Consider the following 18,679-nt stretch of genomic DNA (forward strand, 5'->3'; position numbering starts at 1 on the left):
CTCCTTCATAATGACGCATGGCAACCCCATAAATTTCATAGAATTTTCTTCTACCAACCTACAGCATCTGGTATTCATTGACAGTCCCCCATCCAAGTACTAACTAGAGTTGACCCCCTGTTTTTTTAGCTTCCAAGATCAGACAGGCTCTGGTATCATTAGGGTATTGTGGTAGGGATTGCTTTAGGAGCCCGTTTCCCTCCCCCTTTTTATTGATATTTTTATGCTAACATGCTTCCCTGGATTTTTTTTAATTTTTAAATTTATTTTGTGTGTGTGTGGAAGAGTGATAGCAGTACAACAGTGTCTTGCTTTAAGGTTTTATTATTTAATAATTTTAAGTGAATATTTTCTGGCCATCAGCATTAATCAAGAGGGGTTCCAGATGGATAGCTTCTAGTGCTATAAATGGAATGATACTGTGAATCTGTCTTCTTTAAGAGGCAGAAATGAGCAAAAGACATGGGTGGATTAAAAGTAGAAGACGACACCTTCTTGACTTCCTGGGAATGAAGCAGGTTGATTATATAATAAATTCTTGTCTGGGAGTATCCCATGTTACATGGTAACCTGAAAGCATTTTAAATCATTTTAAATATATATTTTAAATAATTGCATTATAGTATCATAGTAATTTTAGTACCGTTTTAGAAAAATGAACATTATAGCATGGGAGTATTATGAAGCTATTTCATTTAACAGAAGCAGAAAAGCATATTAGTGTTAATTAAAATATGATTTATTTTTTTTTAAAATGAGGTGTATGAGCTTCAAATGGCTTTCCCATATCTGCTGTCTCACACCCACTAGTACAAAAACCCACAACACTCCCATGAGCATCTGGTGTGTCTGAATGGTAAGAGTTTTCAAAAACGATTTCATTAGACTAAAGTGGGAATGTGAAGAATACTTATTGATATTCACACCATTGACAACAAAAGTGTTGAGAGACCTTAGTAAGGGAAAATAAGAACAACTGTGAGAGTGTTCACACTTCAAGACTTCATTAGAGAATATTGGTTTGCATGATAATACCTTTGTTCTTTCTGCACAGAAGATGTGTTTTGCAAGAGGAAATGTGTACTTTGCACACACAAAAAACTCACAGATCCTGCAAAACATTAGATTATAGGAAAACTATATGTAGTTTTTTATCTACAGAAATCTGCGTAATTGTGTTAAGCTGCACAAATTGCATAACATTTATACAACTAGCACATATATATTTCATTTCCTGTGCAGAAAACCTATAGGAGATGTTTGCGTGTATTTTCTGTTCAAAAACTTTTTTTTTGCACAAGAATACATGTCTTTTGTGCAAAATGCACACTTTCTACACAGGAAAACCACATGTTGTACAAATGAATTTCCCCCAACCAAGTCCCAAAATTTGAATTGTGCTCAGAAACTGCACATAATCCCCTGTGTTCTTGTACAGCAGGGTTTTGTATGTGAGAACAAATATATTTATGCTTAAACTATTCATGCACAAAGGGAGGAAACACCCACTTCATTCTTAGTATCTGCCAGGTTGTTCACGATCTTTCTCCTAAGCTCCAGCACTGAACTTGAATGGTGCTCAGCAAAACTTGAAACTGCATTACAGCACATAGTAAAATGATTGCCTGCTAGTCTTTTGCTAATCCTTCAGTGTGTGGGCCAGTGGCCAATGCAGGATGGTGTCAGATGATGGTATACATACACTTGCTTCAGAATTATGTTACTTGGCAATATAGCATTTTTAAGAGTTTCAGTGTTAATGTTTATTAGCTGCTGTTTTCTTTCAGGTGCAGTACTGCCATTGGCTTTGGGGCTGGCCATCACTACTTTGCTGCTGCTCATGGTAGCTTGTCGATTGCGTTTAGTGCGACAGAAACTTAAGAAAGCACGGCCCATTATGTCAGAGGAATCAGATTACCTCATAAATGGGATGTATCTGTAAAGCAGGATTCAGGTTACTTCCTTTCTCTCAAGCTTTCCAAAATGAAAGTGTGCCTCTTTCATCATTTTTGACAATGAAAAACTCATGTTTAAGATGAAGAAGCATCAACTACTTTCTGTAAATTTCTTTTGAGATCTGTGGTAGAGTAAGTGCATATATGTGCAACAGCATACTGAGTTGCTTCCCTGCAGAGTTCTAGGACTAGCTTGATTGGCAGTAAGATGAGTACCAAATTTATTATTTGTCACAGAAACATCTTACAGTATTGCAATTTCAGGTATGCAGGGTCATGCCACTTGATCTTCCTCTGTGGTTTCTGAAATGTCTTTCGAACTCCTAAACCTGCTGCCCTCTCTTTACGCACCATATTTACCCAATTCCGTTTTGTAAAATAGCTTTGTGCAATGTTACAACACCAATACTGGTGTCAATTTCTGGAATGGTTATGCCATGTCACTGTACCAGTGTAAGCACTGATATCATGGTGCCAGTAACTGGAATACATCAGGCTGTGGACTATTCCATCAGTCATATTAATCAGGGGTGAGAATTGTTGGAGTGCAACTCCCATTAGCCCTAATCAGCATAGCCACTGGAATATTGGGAGTTTTAGTTCTGCAATATCTGAAATGCACAACTCCCATAGTGGTACTAGATTCTGATTATTTGCTATTGCATTGGCTCACAGGGTCAGGTGTTAAGTGAGAAAGTACTCCCCCTCCTTTCTTCCCATAAGGATGTTTCCTTACTAATTTAGTTCTTTACAGGATTTATTTTTTTTAAATTACTTGGCTTGGGCGCTGCATGGATGGGTGTTTGAGGTGCCCTCGTCATGTACGAGGGCTGCCTGGTGGGTGGAGCGCCCACACGCCTGGCAGCCCTCGCACGTGATGAGAGCACCACAGCTGTAGCACACCTGCCAGACGCGGCGCATTACAGTTACGTCACAGCTGTGCAGCCTCCAAATGGAGCTGCGCAGCTGCGATGCAACCACCCTGTCTCTGGCGCTTTGCGTGCCACAAAAAGGAGCCATCTTTTCAGGCTTTTTTCCTGCGCAGCAGCGCCGCGCAATTTGTATGATGCGGCACTCCTGTGCAGGAAAGACAGGCACCGAGGAGGCACCTCTTTTTGGTGGTATGTATCCCGCCATGGTTATCAGTTCAAGATGTGTCCAAATGGAAGTTATGTTACTGTTTGTAGAAACTGCTGAATTTAGGAAGTTGCTACAACAGGATATTTTGGCCTAAATCCAACTGAATCTATCAGGCTTACATAAATGTTGACTTACTATTCACAGCTGGGAGTTGGGTTTAGACCTCAGTTTGTAACCTCTCATTTAAACTTACATGTCCAGAGGCCCTAGTCAGACTAGAACGTGGCCTAGTTAAATTATATTTAATTAAAATTGGGATACAGTTTTGTGGTGACATAGCAGGCAAAATGCCTGGCAGCATTTTGCCCTGCTATTCTCAGTGATGTAAGCTCCTGCTGCATTGCAAGGTGTAGCTGGAATGAGATTTAAAACTGCCCTTTACACAATGAACTGCAGGTCCCAGCAACCTGGGCCCATAGAGCCAGTGGTGACGAATGCTAGGTGTGGGTTCAAGAACATCTGAAGAGCCATAAAATTCTCACTCTTGTCTATATACTGTTGAATGGTCCAGGGAAAAGCTGTGCAACCTTAGCTTATACACTGGGAGCCTTTATTATAATCCTTCATATTTATATTTGTTAAACTTCTCTCTTCCTGTCTTTTGCAGCAAGACATGACAATTCTATCACACTGCTTTAAAATAAGTATGTAACAGATTACTGTGGCCCTACCTAATAGCTCTAGATAGAAGTGTGTCATCTCAAGTTTATACTCCTTTCCTCCCATTTCAAAGCTATTCAGTCTATTCCCTTTTCATCCCTACATTTTTCAGATTTTAAAAGAAGTGACTGTGGTAAAATTAGTAATAGTGTTTACCTTGCCTCTCAAACAGTTACCAGTCCATGTTTTTGGTAATATAGTTGTCCATCCATATCTGTTAGTAATTTGTACAGCATGGAGAAATACTATAGCATTTTAGCAGCCTGAAGGGAGAAAAACCCAAAAGAAAATGTTTTTGACCTTTTGTCTTTCTTCTGGAAGATGCTTCTTCCTTGCCATAGGCAATAAACTACAGCATGGAAGTGCTGGAGTTCATAAAAGCAGATTAGGCCCTACTGCCTAGAAAGAGGTACTAGAACATCAAAGTGGTAGAAGAAAATGGATCATTTTAGACAACTGTTGAGGGTACACTTAAAATATTCCCTTACACAAATCATCCCTTGAATAATTTTTATAAAATTAGCATAGCATGGAGAAATACAATAGCAAAGTTTGCCTTCTACTATGCTAGTTTTCTAATTACAGGGATGATTAGGGGTTAATTAGTAAACTGAAATTAACATTAAACGTGGTATCTGCCTTCTTTCTGAACTGGCACTGCCACTTCTAAGAATTCATGTCTCAGAGACAGTCCAGGTTTCCATTTCAACAACTTGCTCCACTGTTTCTGGGGACAGTGAGTTTGCCTTTTAATCTTGATACATTATCTACTTCCAAGACATTTCAAAGCCTCTTATTCATTGGACCCTCACAGCAAAGTTAAATATGCAATAGCTACACCAGTTAAAAGCTTGTCCATTTGTTTAAAGAATTTGATATTGACTGCATTGTAAGAAATGTTATAATGTGAGGTGTGAACTCCTGAGTATAAATTATTATATGTGAACTCGCTTCTTTATCCAACTTCATAAATGTGTTAGAATCTGAGGGCCCAGGTATCACTACAGAAGAGGCATGCAACTACTGAGTATGTTATTTTAATGAAATCATAATTTTGAATCTTGCCACAGACTCCCAATTTTCCAATCCAATTATGTAAAAAAAAGAAAGAAAATAAACCTATTTTATTCTTAATACAGTGTGTTGCACAATATTCATTTTTCTTTTGACAAGAATGACATAATTGTGGGAAACATATTCAGGGGTAGCAGTGCTGGCCATGTATTGAAATAAAAATCACCATCTGCAAAAGAGTGATACCTTTATTGGCTATCCAAAATGCACAAATACAAAATGCAAGCTTTGAAAGCTCTCCACTGGCTTCTTGATCAGGCAAATGATGTTTAAGAAATCATACCAAAGAAAAGTGATAATGTTAAGAGTGATAGGCCTACATTTTGTATCAGATGTTTCCTCTGTTGTAGTTCAGTTGTTTTAGAGAATCTCAGTGCAGGCAGAGGCCCCTCTTGACCATGTGGAACTCAAAGGACCATGAAATGTAGACTCTGTTAGCAGCAGTAAAGCAACTTCTCTTGGGTTCCAAGGCATCTCTTTCCTTTGTGAAGCTATAGGCCTAAGAATGTTCTCTGTCTAAGGGGTCTATGGTAAGTCACTACTGCTAGAATGATTATGCAATATGCTCCAACAGGCTTTTTTTCTACAAGAAACTAGGATATTCATGTGGTTCCTTGTTTATGGTTTCTGGGTATTCTCCCTTTTCAGTGGTGAATTCAACCGCACTCCAAGAAAACTAGAGGACTATCATATGCATAAGTCTAGGCTAGAAACCTGCTTGGCATGCAGTTTACTATTTATCACCTCAGTGAGAACTAGGGTTTTGTGGAGTAACTTATTTCCTGCTAACCTGTTTTGCTACATTGGTAAACAGTGATAAATGGCTACACTGGCGGGTTACAGACCGCCGAAAAGTGGTGGCCTGCACCCGCCCATTTCCCCGCTGGATCGGGGCCTCAGCAGCCAGAGCAGCAGCTGCTGAGGCCCTGATCCGCCACTTTCCAGGCCGCGGGGAAGCGGCAAAACACCGCTTCCCTGCCGCCTGGAAAGGGGTGTCCTTGGGGCTCCAAGCCCCAAGGACACCCCGTGACGGCAGGGAGGAGAAAGGGGCTGCTTGGGCCCTTTCTCCTCTGTGTCGCTGGGTGCAGCCATCTGAAGGGCGCAGCCAGCGATGCAAAGCCAGGAAGGAGCTCCGAAACGGAGCTCCTTCCGGGGTCGCAGAAAGGGCGCTCTGGTGCGGCTCCAATACGTCACAACCGCGCCCCACCTCGTTTGGAGGTGGCGTGGTCGTGACATAGTGATGGCGGCGGCTGTGTGGAACGGCTGCCGCCATTTTCTACGAACAGAGTGCGTACTAGGGTTAGGGGCGTCCGGAAAGAACGCCCCTTTCTAACCCTAGTACGCGCTCATTGTGTACTTTAAGGCCCGTTTCCTAGCCACTAGTACCTAGCCACTAGGCCCGTTTCCTAGCCACTAGATAAATTTCCTAGCCACTAGTACCATGCTGACTGGCAGTAAATTTATAGTACATACACTTTTGGATCTTGATCCCCAAAAAAGCACAACTTTGAGCATGTTGAAACTATGCTTCTATCAAGTTCAAATACATATTCCCTGCTCCCATAATATCCTGTTCAACTTGACTAAAGTAAGGCAGTTGAAGAACAATAGATTTGGATTTTCTTTCTGCAGGCGTAAAACCAGTACCTCCTTGCCTGGCCTATAACAGTAGCAAAACAAAGCTTTTCCTCCCCTCAAAATATATTTTTCTAGAATTACCTGCATTCTACTTCCCCAGCAATATAATGGGACTTCCCAATCAGTACTATAGTGGTGTAATTGTAGTGGAATAATACAGTAATTTGGTGAAAATGCAAATCTTCCATTTACTTTGACACACACACACACACACCCAGCAGATCTATTTTCAGTGGTTTATCAGTGATAAATGTACCAGGAGAAAATGAAGATGTTTTACTAGTGCTGATTAGCAAACGCAGAGTGTGAAAGGACTTATTTTCACCTATGCTGGACTGCCTTGCCCTAAAAATCAGTAAAAAAAAATTTTCAGATGAAAATGTATTTTAGCCACCAATGCCAATTAGCTAAATTCATTCCCTCAGTACTGGGAGATGCAGGGGCCATGGGATGGTCTAGGACAGTGTTTCCCAAACTTTGCTCCTCAAGGTGTTTTGGATTTTAATTCCCAGAAGCCTCGGCCAGTTTGGCCTACAATTGGGAATTCTGGGAGCTAAGTCCAAAATATCTGGAAGACTAAAGTTTGGAACTGCAAAACAAACCCACATGCAATATACACAGGCTCCCATTTGCTGACTCCTAGTGCACTATGAGTCCGTGTGGTGTAGTGATTTGAATGTTGGACTATGGGGCTACACAGTCTGCCCATTTGGAGAAGTGTCCCACCGTCCCTTTCCTTACCAGATTGGGGCCGCGACAACTACACGCCACAACCCCGATCTGGTGTCTTTCCAGCCCTAAAAAGAATGGCAAAATGCCACTCCTTTTGGAGCCGGAAAAAGGGTGCCTTTGCTGCTGCCACAGCACTTTCTGGCACTCCTTTTGGAATGCGTCATTCTGAACACCATGCCAAAGGAGCACCATAACGCTGCCCGCCATATGTTTGGGTGGGCAGCATGACCGTGGCTTTGGGATGGAGTTGGGGTGTCCGTTGTGTGGCCACCCCGCCATCACTGTGTCCCTAGGCTGGCATTAAAAGCTTGTCTGTTCAGCCCCTATAACTCTGGAGACCATGGTTCCAAGTCCCTGCTCGGCCACGGAAACCCACTGGGTGAACTTGAGCAAGTCACACTCTCTCAGCCTCAGAGCATGGCAATGGCAAGCCCCCTCTGAAGAAACATGCCAAGAAAATCCTGTGATAGGTTCTCCTTAAGGTTGCCATAAATCAGAAACAACTTGAAGGCACAGAACAACAAATGCAATATGAAGATCACATGAATAATTTCAGATTTTTGAAAGTGAACTGTGCTCAATTCCATAGCAACTGGTCAACAACCAAGGAACTTTCCCACTCAAAGCAATTATTTGCAACACTTTTTTGTTTTCAATTTTATTTGGCAAAGCAGCACTGCATAAACCGTTCAACGATTAGGACATAGCTTACACAGTATTTGTTATTTTAAACCCAGGTACATCAAGTCTGCAAGTCAGCTAGAAACAATACATAACTAAGAATCTCCAAGTTACTGTACAAGGGAAGGGGAGAAAACTATGTCAGTTATGTCCATCCTGAACAGCAGTGTCTACAACAAGAGCTGTCACTTCTGATGTCTTGAAGTTTATATACATGATTTTTGATTTGTAAAGAGAGGAAAGCAGCTGATTGTATAAACTACATGCTAATCTATGACGCCACGCTGACAGCTTTGGAGAACTTCATCTCCTTTAGTAGCATCTAGAAGACAGCTGAACACAAAGAATCTTATAGTGTGCATGTAGTGTCAGAAAGTGCAGATAAGCAGTTTGATGGATGAACAGAAATAAGTGTTCATAAAAGTTTCCAAGTCCAAAATAAAAGAAATTGCAGGTTTATCTGAATTTCTCCAGACATACTTCACTTCTTAAACAGGTGAAAATAAGGGCATGTTGAAAAGAAACACATGCCCAAATTTAAATTTCCATCAGTTCATTAACTTGCATTAAATCTCTACAAAATAAAAACATCACACTTTTCCATGCTCATAACAGTGTAACAGAGTCCAAAACAAGCTGCAATGCTGTTGGTGTTGAAAAAGCTTTTAAGATTTGGAGATGAGCAGTCCACTGTTAACACTATGTTTGGGTCAGATGATGTAGCTTTTACATTTCATCCCTGCAAAAATACAAAAAAGCAAAAATTACAAGTCTAGTCTTTAAATTTGCTCTTTAAAATAAATTATATGGCTACCTATTTTTCCCTGAAATGGATGCCTTTGCTTTCTTTCTGCAAACCCTTTACTGAAGAGATTACTTTGCAATTATGGTCCAATTATTCTTGGTACAAAAAGCTGCCAAGTATGAAACTGAATTCAAAGGTAGACTTAATAATGTTGACAGTATTTCCTTTTACTGACGTTTCTCCTGTCCAAAACATAGAGATCATTATGGGCCATATTAGTCATGAAATGCATGCAACCCCTGGTGTGGTGGTGGGCTCTATAACCAGGAGATGATTTGGAGTAGAAAAGCATGAAGGAACAGGGTTAAATCCTCTCTTTATTATAGTTTTCACTGCCTCCCATCACTGGTTTTGGGGGGCGGGGGGGGGGACGACAGGATGGACTATCTGGAAGAAATTCTACACTAATCTGGTGGATTCAGTAAAATGGTGGACTCAGAAACAAGGATTTTCAGTTCAAGTCTCACGATGTGACTCTGAGAAGTTGCTTTACCTCACTTTAAACTCCTTATCAGGAAGAATGATGCCTTTGTCAACCATGGGACAGTGAGGTAAGGATGTCAGCAGGAGCTGGGCAATTAGTGTTCCACAAATGATAAAACTAATGCTAGTTGTGCCCTCATCTAAATTTATAAGTCTAGTATTCAGTAAAATCTGTGTCAATAACAGATGTGAAATGAAGACTAGGCTCAGACAGGAACAGATTTTTGTAGATCCTCTAGCAAGAACTATTAGATTTAGTATTCAAATACCTGTGAAATGATTAGCAACACCATATAAATCATGCTTGCTTGATTTTGTATTATAGTTGATCTTTAATTTGTATTTTAATTTACTTCTATGAGGATACCAGTTGTAGAGATGTTTACTCATGCTATTTTAAGTCCACATTTATAACATACTAAATAAAGCCGTTGACGCCATCAGCACATAGAAAATGCCACTATATGCCTATGAATCACATAGCATCTATAGCCAAAAGCACTTACATTTGCAGTATTCTAGCATGAAATGGCAGCATGCACAACTGAATTCTAAAAGGCATAGCTGGAAAAGTGAAAAACATTATCCAGAAAGTTACTGCTTTATGCAGCATTTGATATCTCATATCACGGGCCTACTCAATCACTTGGATTCACACTGTCTGCCAAGCCTATAACCAAGGAACTAGTACATGAGGCTTTATGGTTTGAGAAGATAATCAGACCCCCTCCCACCAAACATTGCAAACATGCCTGAAGATGTTTTATAACAGCAAAATTACACATTTTAGTTATCTCTTAAATGGTTTGCCAATTAACATTGCCAACACATAAGCAGAACTGTTGTTGTTCACATTATCTGCCATCAAGGTATCTTCAACTTCCAATGGCCTTATGAATGACAGAACTCCAAAAGCCCTGGTCATCAATAAGCTCAAGTGTTATGGCTTCTTTGAACCATTCCATCCACCAGGTAATATGGTCTTCCTCTTTTTCCACTGCCTTTTATTTTACAGATCATTATTGTTTGCTCCGATTAGTTATGTAATCTCATGGTATGTGTTAAGTAAATGCCCACTATTTTTTAATGAAATTTTTACTTAATTTTGAACCAAATTTCCAAATGAAATTCATTTTGAATTAAATAAAATAACTGCCTCTCCTATTTCTGAATTAACAGAAGTAGAAATATACTTTTAAAGTATTTGTTGCATGTCCAAATACCCAGACATAGTTTTGTACACAGTTGAGACAAATATACACTACATTTTAATTATAGAACCAAGAGGAAACATTCAGATAGAAGCTACTGAAAAAAATAGGCAAATTCACACAGCATTACTGTGGCACTAAATGTGGCTACTAATGTTCTCAAGGTTTAAATCCTAGATTCACGATATATGCCAATATCTGAGGTCATCATCAACCACTCCTACAATCATAACACATTTTCTATGCTGAATTAAAGGCACACTTTAAGTCAGTTCTGACCGCATTTACTACTTTGGGGCATTTTGCTGTCCCATGAACCTTCACATTTTTTGTTCCCCTCCCACACCAGAGATCTCCTGCCTCATTAGCAAAGTCGTGTCTCTCTCCATTCTCCGTCACAAATGGTCACAGTTTCTGGTCTATGTGCATGCGCACATGTCTTCATGCCACAGAAACCATCTTGGGCAAGCAACAGCACCTCTCTGTTCTTCCTACCACAGCTTCCTCTCCTCTCCCTTTTTGGTCAGGGAGGAGATCCACTATTGATGATTAGGCTTTTCCCCATTTGGTGTTGATATTAGTTATGTACAGGCACAAGATCCCTGTCAATTTTTTTCCTTTTGGTAAGGGAGCAGAAAGGATACCTTCTGAGCAAAAGAGACAGTAAATTCAACTGAAAACAATAAGACTTATTTCTGCATATTCTCCACCTGCTATTCTCACCAAGATTAAGGCTGAAATTGCAATTCTATATGCATTTGCCTGAGAGTATGTCTCACTTAAATCAGTGAAGTTTACTTAGGAGTAGACTTATATTGGATTGTACTATATAAAGCTCCAAAGAGCTATGTGTAACTAAAAAAATAAGCATTTAAAAGTGATACAAAGCAAATAATGTTTCAGTTCTAAATAACATCAGGCTAGTAAAGTATTGTACAGCTTGGATCTTTGAGGGAGGAAGGAAAGGGCAACTTTAGTAGTAGTAGGCCCACAGGATCATCACACAGGATTATTCATAACACTAGCCAGTTTCATTTTGAGAGAACCAAAGCAATTGCATTAGCATGTGTGCTTACAGAGGCAATATATCACAAGAACAAAGGGAACATTTTCTTTAAATCACATTAACTGTTATATGAGTTATCACCTTGGATATCATCACCTTGGAATTTTTCTTCTCTCACTCTTTCTTGTGTGCTGCTGCTGCTGTAGTGTGCTTTGAAGCAATTACTGTAATATGTTTTCAGTTCAAAACAGAGCTTGGAAAACTTCCTTGAGTGGGACCACAACTCACATGTGTTCTTAAGAGCAATACTTGCAGTTGATCAAAATGGAGCTGGGGAAAATGTTGGTTTCCCCACTCTCCTTCAAAGGAGAGCCTGGAAAACTTAAAAATTTTAGCCAATTATATTTCTCCTTCATTGGACGTAGTGTTTATTTGAATTGTATGCTTTAAGCAAGTGTCTAATGCCTAATGACATCTTAATGTCTCATCCTAATAACATTAATATCTCCTGTGATATCAACATAAACCATCTCTAGACCTCAGCTTGGGCTCAAAATCTCAAGGCTCAGGATGCTCCTGACCTAGTAACCCCTATTAAAAGCAGAGGTGAACAGAGTCCAGGGGTTGAAGGGCCATTGCCCTCCCTTGGAACTTCTGGTTCTATAAAACTACTTGTGGAAGAGCAAAGCATGAGGTGGTAGCATCTTGCCTTAAGGAGACTTATTCATGGAAGCTTCCAGGAGCAGTCATTTCCTTCTCCCATTTTCTGGAGGGGCCTAGAGTCTACAATAATAAGTGGGATATCATGTGGTTCCTCCCACTGATATAGTCAGCAGGGATTCTATTATTAGTGACTCAGTTTAGTATTGCAATCACAGTGCTGCAGGATCGAAATCTGACATAATTTAAATTAACATATGTTTTCAGAAAATTGAGATACAAGTGTGTTGGGGGAGGAATATCCATTTTCAAATGCAAAGCTTGTTAAAAGATGCTGGGGTGGAGAGGAAAACAAGAAAGTAAAGTGTTGTTCTTTTACAACAGGCTATAAAAATGAACAAGAAGTATTTTCTTTTTAATTCCATCTAATGCTACATATGCATATGCAATTCTGGTAAAAGAGATTCAGGTCCAAAACACACTGCAGAAATAATCCAGTAAAACTATAATTCCCAGGATTCCCTAGCACTGAGCCAGGACAGTTAAAGCAGTCTCAAACTGGATTATTTCTGCAGTGTGTTTTGGACCTTACTCTGTTTAATTTTTGTCTAATGTGCTGTTGTTTAAATACAGTGGTACCCCGGGATACGAATTACCCAGCTTACGAATTTTTCGGGATACGAAAAAATCCCATAGGGATTTATTGTTTCGGCTTACGAAGGTTTTTTCGGGTTACGAAAAAACCTCGGCGCTATGCCGCCACCGGAGGGCAGCAGAGAGCTATTTTTTTCCATTAGCGCCTATGGCAATTCAGGTTACGAAGGTTTTTCGGGTTACGAAATTAGCCGCAGAACGAATTAATTTCATAACCCGAGGTACCACTGTACAGTTGTGGAAATCATGAGGGCCTCTGGAACAGCAACTCCCGAAATCCAACAGTATCTTCTTTTAGTTACTGAAAACCAAAATAAAGCATCTTCAAATACTTTTTTTGCCATTTTGGGAGGGGTTTTTCTTAAACAATTTTTAAAATGTTGGATATTCAGGCATTTTTCTTTTTAATTCCATATTTTCCTGTGGTGGGCAGGTTAATAAAATTGCTGGGATAGCAATATGTGTTAAATATATTTTCTACTCTGTATTCATTCTCCTCTCTCCCTTTAAAGACAAAATCCAATAATGAGAAATGTACGCCGTAGAGAGGGTTCAACGCATGAAACATCTAAATGAGAGACTGGGCATACCTAGTAACACTTTGTTGTAAACTACCTTGGTTGAAGCAGACTTCCAGTTTTTATATTTTCCTCCATCATTTGAGCAAACTTTGGAGCAGTGGATATTGACAAATGGAAAAGGGGCCTCCAGACCCTCCAAAATTCCCCATTCACCCATAGAAAGATTAAAGGAACAACAACAGAGGTCATAAATAAAAATTGTTGCAGGTCCAAATTGTGGGATACATGGAAACTGAAGGCCAGACTACAGAGCAAAATGAGAATCCAAAGTGGCATGACTGTTGAGGAAGATACTGTAAGAGTAAAAGGAATACAACGATCTGGAGTGCACAGTGTGGCAAAGTAACAGCAGCAGAGATTGTTGAGCCTTTGTCTTGTCATGGTCTTGTGAAGAGCTGTGTTTTTCTGGCCAAACAACTTTCACCACTTTTTCATAGCACTTTAAATGTTTGTTCTGCACAATCAATGTTTAATATAGCTATAGAGACTGGAAAATGCAAAAAATAATATTATTTCCTAATGACAGCATTTATGTGTTCAATTAAAATGTTTAATGTTTTATATACATGGTAAGCACTGGTATACTGGGTTTATGTGTTCTTTAGTTCGATGATTGATATTAGTATGGGCTGTTTTTAGCATTACCTAGCAATGACAGCCATGTCTACCACCAAAGGAGTGTGTTGAAAAAGTTATGGCTTTTGAAGAAAAAGGTGTCATTTGAACAAGCCCAAATCTAATTGTGTGCAAACCACTACAAACATAGCTGATCCTTCCAAGCATGAAGATACCTATGACGGAGTCTCTGAAATGTAAAGTACTGTATAACTCTACTGGCCAGCCTGTTCAGTCAACAGTCATAGCCTTTCATTCTTCATTTTATTTTCCTCAGCACGCTGGCTTTGGGCTTGTTTCCCTATGACTGTAAGCTGCCATTTTGAAAAATACTGTTCTAATGTTTTGAACTCCATTAAACAATATCCTTAATAATAATACTACAAAACCTTCAAGATTTAATTGCCCTCTGACTGCTAAAATATGTAATTATGAATATCTAGGAACATTTCTCAGCTGAACTTCTTGTTGAGGCCCCTCTTCAAATAACAAACAAAAAAACGAATTCAATAATGAGATTTATGAAAATGTGATGCTATGTAATGCAATGCACCAGATTTCTGCCTTCCCAACTACTAATGCAGCAGTGTGATTTCTCTCCACTCTCCTCTCTCACCCATATTAATCACAGTCACACATCACAAATTGCTATCCCAAATCTTAGCAGCAGCAATGAAGACATAGCCCTATATGCAACCTCTGTAGAATCTAACAAAGATTAGAGCTACAAAAATCTACCCATTGCCAGTAGTTTTTCAGGCTAAAGAAGACACAAGTAGAACCCGTAATACATTTATGGCTCTACTACGAACTCAGCAACTAGTATAAATATAGTAGCTGAATACACTCTTCATCTGGAAACAACTGTCAGAAACACTTTAAACAAGTAATAAAATTTCCAACTGTTAATATAACCAGCCCTCTGTATCTACATATTTTTTATCCATGGATTCAAAAATCCACAGCTTCAAAATATTCAAAAAGATATATACATTCCAAAAAATAAACCTTGATTTTACCATTTTATATCAGAAACACCATTTTACTACACCACTGTATTTAATGGCACTTGAGCATCCACAGATTTTGATACTCATAGGGGGTCCTGAAACCAAACCTCAGTGCATACCAAGGGCCCACTGTAATAAATTAGAAAGCTTCAAAATATTCATCCAGAGATTAATATAACGATATAATAACATAATAAAATTATTAACATTTATATCTCCTAGGCAATTCAGGCATATGAACTAGGTCTGTGGCCATTTAAGCCTGTTAACATGAAATAAGCTTTCTATACCAGTTTTTGCTAGGCTTTAATCACCCACAGGCTACAGTATATATTTTCCACATAGGACAAATAAGTTGAACGAATCTTTATAAGAATTAAAATATAAGTGATATATAGCACTTCCACCTGGACCACTGCTTCTCCTTATCTGTTAAAGGCACATATATCACTCCCATCAGAGGCTTCATTTTGACACTGCCATCTTCTAGAACACAACAGAACACAACCCAGCAAAATTAATCAGTTCATTAATTAGTTAATTTGTACAAAGATGTTTCTATCTCTTTCCATTTCTGTGAATGCTCAATTTTACTTAATGTTAAATTTACCTCACACTTTTAGAGTCTATAGTGCATATAGGTTCACTTGTCAACAAAGCCATACATGTATTTTGATCCAAGCAACAAAGTGATACTGGGTGACCCATTTGTATGCTAAACTGGGGTGCATTTAGAATCATAGAATTCTACTGCCAATTACTCTGTTAAAACTGTCTTGAACTACTGAGCAAGCTCAGACAACTCTCAATATTAGTTATTTAGACTGATTGTGACTTGATGGCTCAATGAATTGGAAAAAACTACCAGTCACTTTGAAGAAAGATTGCAAACATTCTAACAGTTTCAAGAACAGATGTTTTGAAAATTCTGAATATTAAGAATTTGGCTTGGGATGCTTTAGATCAAGCACAATATATTTGTTCTAAACCAGGATAATCAGATTTTCAATAAAATTAGTTGAGATACTGCTTTTTATAAAAGATTCTTGAACAATGTTTATACTGGGAAAGGGATTTCTATTTGCTGAACAGCAGTTCAAAACCCGATCAAATTGTATAGGGAAATAAAATACAGTCTGCTTTCAGAGGTATTTCACTTTATCTATCATGCATATCTACCAAATCCAAATCAACAATGCAGTAAGAGCTTCAAGATGAAGAAATATTACAGAGAAGTTGTAGTACTAGTGACCACTACAGAACATTAAGAAGCCATAGACTATTATGAAATAAGTGCAATCCATGCAATGATCTTTTCTCAGCATTTAATGTGACAGGGTCAAAAACACATGCATGGTGATGTAACAGTGCAAAGGGTTGCTTTCAGTAGTGTAGTCAAGCAGAAAGCAGAGAGAGCAAAGCAGCCTTGCAAGCTACCCTCTTAAGAATGAAGACCCTTTCACCTTGTAAATTTAAGTGTGTGGAAGAAGAAAGTCGAACAGAAAATCACTTCCACCTGGACCACTGCTTCTCCTTATCTGTTAAAGGCACATATATCACTCCCATCAGAGGCTTCATTTTGACACTGCCATCTTCTAGCTTATCATACTGTTCCAGCATCTGGTTTCCTCCAGCAGGGCCAACGGGTAATATTAATCTTCCACCAGGCTTTAATTGATCTATAAGCTACAATTTAAGAAAAGTTAGTCACAGTAAATGTGCTTCTAAATTCTTATTTGGTGCAACATACAAAAAAGAAGAAAAAGAAGAATTGTGTAGTATAAAGTCCCAGAAAGCCCAGAACATTACAAATAACATGTTTCTGTGAACTCTGTGATGGGCTTTCAGACTTAATAAAGCCCTCTCCTTCTGCACTCCCTGGTTTCAGCAGTTTGCCAGATATGTTTGGGAAAGCGGAAAAATGGAATAGTTCCATTTTATGAACCAAGTAAAAATGTAAAGGTATTGGGGCCTGTACTATAATAAGCTTTTTATTTCCAAATTAACATAACCTCCGATTCTAGAAGTCAGCAGTTATTAAATTGATATACTAAATCAACTAGTTCCTGGGTTGTAATATTTTCAGTTAATACAACCTAATTAAAGAATTCATTATTTAAAGAAGGTTTAAGTACCCTGCCTGCCATTTTAATTTAAAATATACTGCACAGCAAACAATATTATTACATATAAACTACTCACTGCTTGTGGCACAACTGGTGCAGCAGCTCCTACATGGATAGCATCATATGGTGCTTCATCTGTATAGCCCATCCTTCCATCTCCTACTGCAAGAAAAACGCCCAGGGTACAGCTCATGTTAAAAGTATCATGAAGTGTGCTCCAGATTGTTTTGTACTCCCAGGCCCTCTAATCACCCTTAAATTCAAGGGGATGGACAAATGTTTACTTGTACCCCCTGAAATTAGCTATTATGGACCACTTGGAAGGCAGCTCTGCTGAAGCCCAAGGGGGCTTTTTTCCAAAACCAGTATGAAAAAAGGAGCCTATAGACTTGAAATGGCCTACTGCACCCTCAAGAGGCCCCTTTCCCCCTTCCCAATTTTTTTGTGGGAAGTAAAATGGCAGTTTTAGGGTGGATACAGTCCTCCATAGATCAAAGCAGACCCTAGAGCCTAGACCGTGGAAGTTGCCCACTCCTGATATACTACTAAATGAGATTGTCTAAAAATGAGCACTGAGGTGGCAACAATATGCTGATCTCCATTACATCTAATTCTAGTAAGCTACTTTGAAGAGTTTTATTTGCAGGAAATGAAAGGTACTTCTGAGTAAAATGTTTCTAGATTAAGAATAGACCATTTGCACTACTGGATTACAGGTTGAGTATCTCTTACCTAGAAATCCAAAAATGCTCCAAACTCCAAAAGTTTCTGACCACCAATATGATCTTTTGACTTTCAATTTTGGAATATTTTTGATATTTTGCAATACAAGTAGCATAGTATGTACTTTATTTATGAAGCTGGAGAGAGACACAAGAGACACAAGGCTGGAGAGAGACATGAGGATCTGTGAAATGAGGCATGGATTTGTGCCCAACTATGTTTGGATTCTTGCCATTTCTCAGATGTCTTTCTCTAGTCCCGCATCTCTCTCCAGCCTCACAAATACAATACAAATATGTACTACATTGCTTATATTCCAAAATTCCCAATTCCCAAACACTTCTGATCCTATTTGGATAAGGGATACTCAACCTGTATAGTACTATGATTACACTTTAACTCCCATGATGTCAAGCTATGGAATCTCTGGATTGCAATTTAGGAGGGACATTTAGAATTGTCAGCAAGAGAAGTCTAGTACCCCACCAAGCTACAAATCTCAAGATTCCATGGGATGTAACCAAGAATTAAAATGGAATCACTATCTTACAATTGTCAGTCCATGGGATGGAACAACAAAAGTATAATAATGATAATAATAAAATATTTATTTATATCCCGCCTTTCCCTTTCGAGGATCTAAGCAGGTAACAACAATCCAATATAACATTTAAATACAGTAGTAACATGATCCCAAACCCCTAGCCCTTCCTCCTTCTGCTAAAATACAAATAAAACATCATACTAGTTCTGTGTCATACTCCATCCCTGTAGTTGGTGAACATTTGGGCCAGTCTCTGAAGCTGCTGTTGGCTAAGCTATACCTGAATACACTGGTACCCCGGGATACGAAAGGACCGGGTTACGAATTTTTCGGGATACGAAATTCGCCGCTTGGAAAAAACTGATTCGGGTTACGAAAGAT

The 18,679-nt window shown here is 39.0% G+C and overlaps 2 protein-coding genes across 3 annotated transcripts in view; one reads left to right on the forward strand and one right to left on the reverse strand.

Moving 5' to 3' along the window:
* Positions 1–4,889, forward strand: part of LRP11 (LDL receptor related protein 11) — a 25,437-nt gene extending 20,548 nt beyond the window's left edge. Inside the window, exon 9 of one of the 2 annotated variants that reach the window (XM_042442411.1) lies at positions 1,788–4,889. In XM_042442411.1, coding sequence (XP_042298345.1) covers positions 1,788–1,942 — 155 coding nt within the window. In that variant the 3' untranslated portion in view covers positions 1,943–4,889. The other variant, XM_042442421.1, reaches the window with a different exon arrangement.
* Positions 4,890–7,828: 2,939 nt separating this feature from the next.
* PCMT1 (protein-L-isoaspartate (D-aspartate) O-methyltransferase) overlaps positions 7,829–18,679 on the reverse strand; it is a 138,154-nt gene continuing 127,303 nt past the window's right edge. Inside the window, exons 5-7 of the mRNA XM_042451560.1 lie at positions 17,108–17,273; positions 16,369–16,591; positions 7,829–8,619 (exon numbers count right to left, since the gene is read on the reverse strand). Of these exons, the coding sequence (XP_042307494.1) occupies positions 16,412–16,591; positions 17,108–17,273 (346 nt within the window). The 3' untranslated portion in view covers positions 7,829–8,619; positions 16,369–16,411. The remainder of the gene's footprint in view (positions 8,620–16,368; positions 16,592–17,107; positions 17,274–18,679) is intronic.

Source organism: Sceloporus undulatus, chromosome 1 (assembly GCF_019175285.1).
Source record: "Sceloporus undulatus isolate JIND9_A2432 ecotype Alabama chromosome 1, SceUnd_v1.1, whole genome shotgun sequence".
Classification (NCBI taxonomy): Eukaryota; Metazoa; Chordata; class Lepidosauria; order Squamata; family Phrynosomatidae; genus Sceloporus; species Sceloporus undulatus.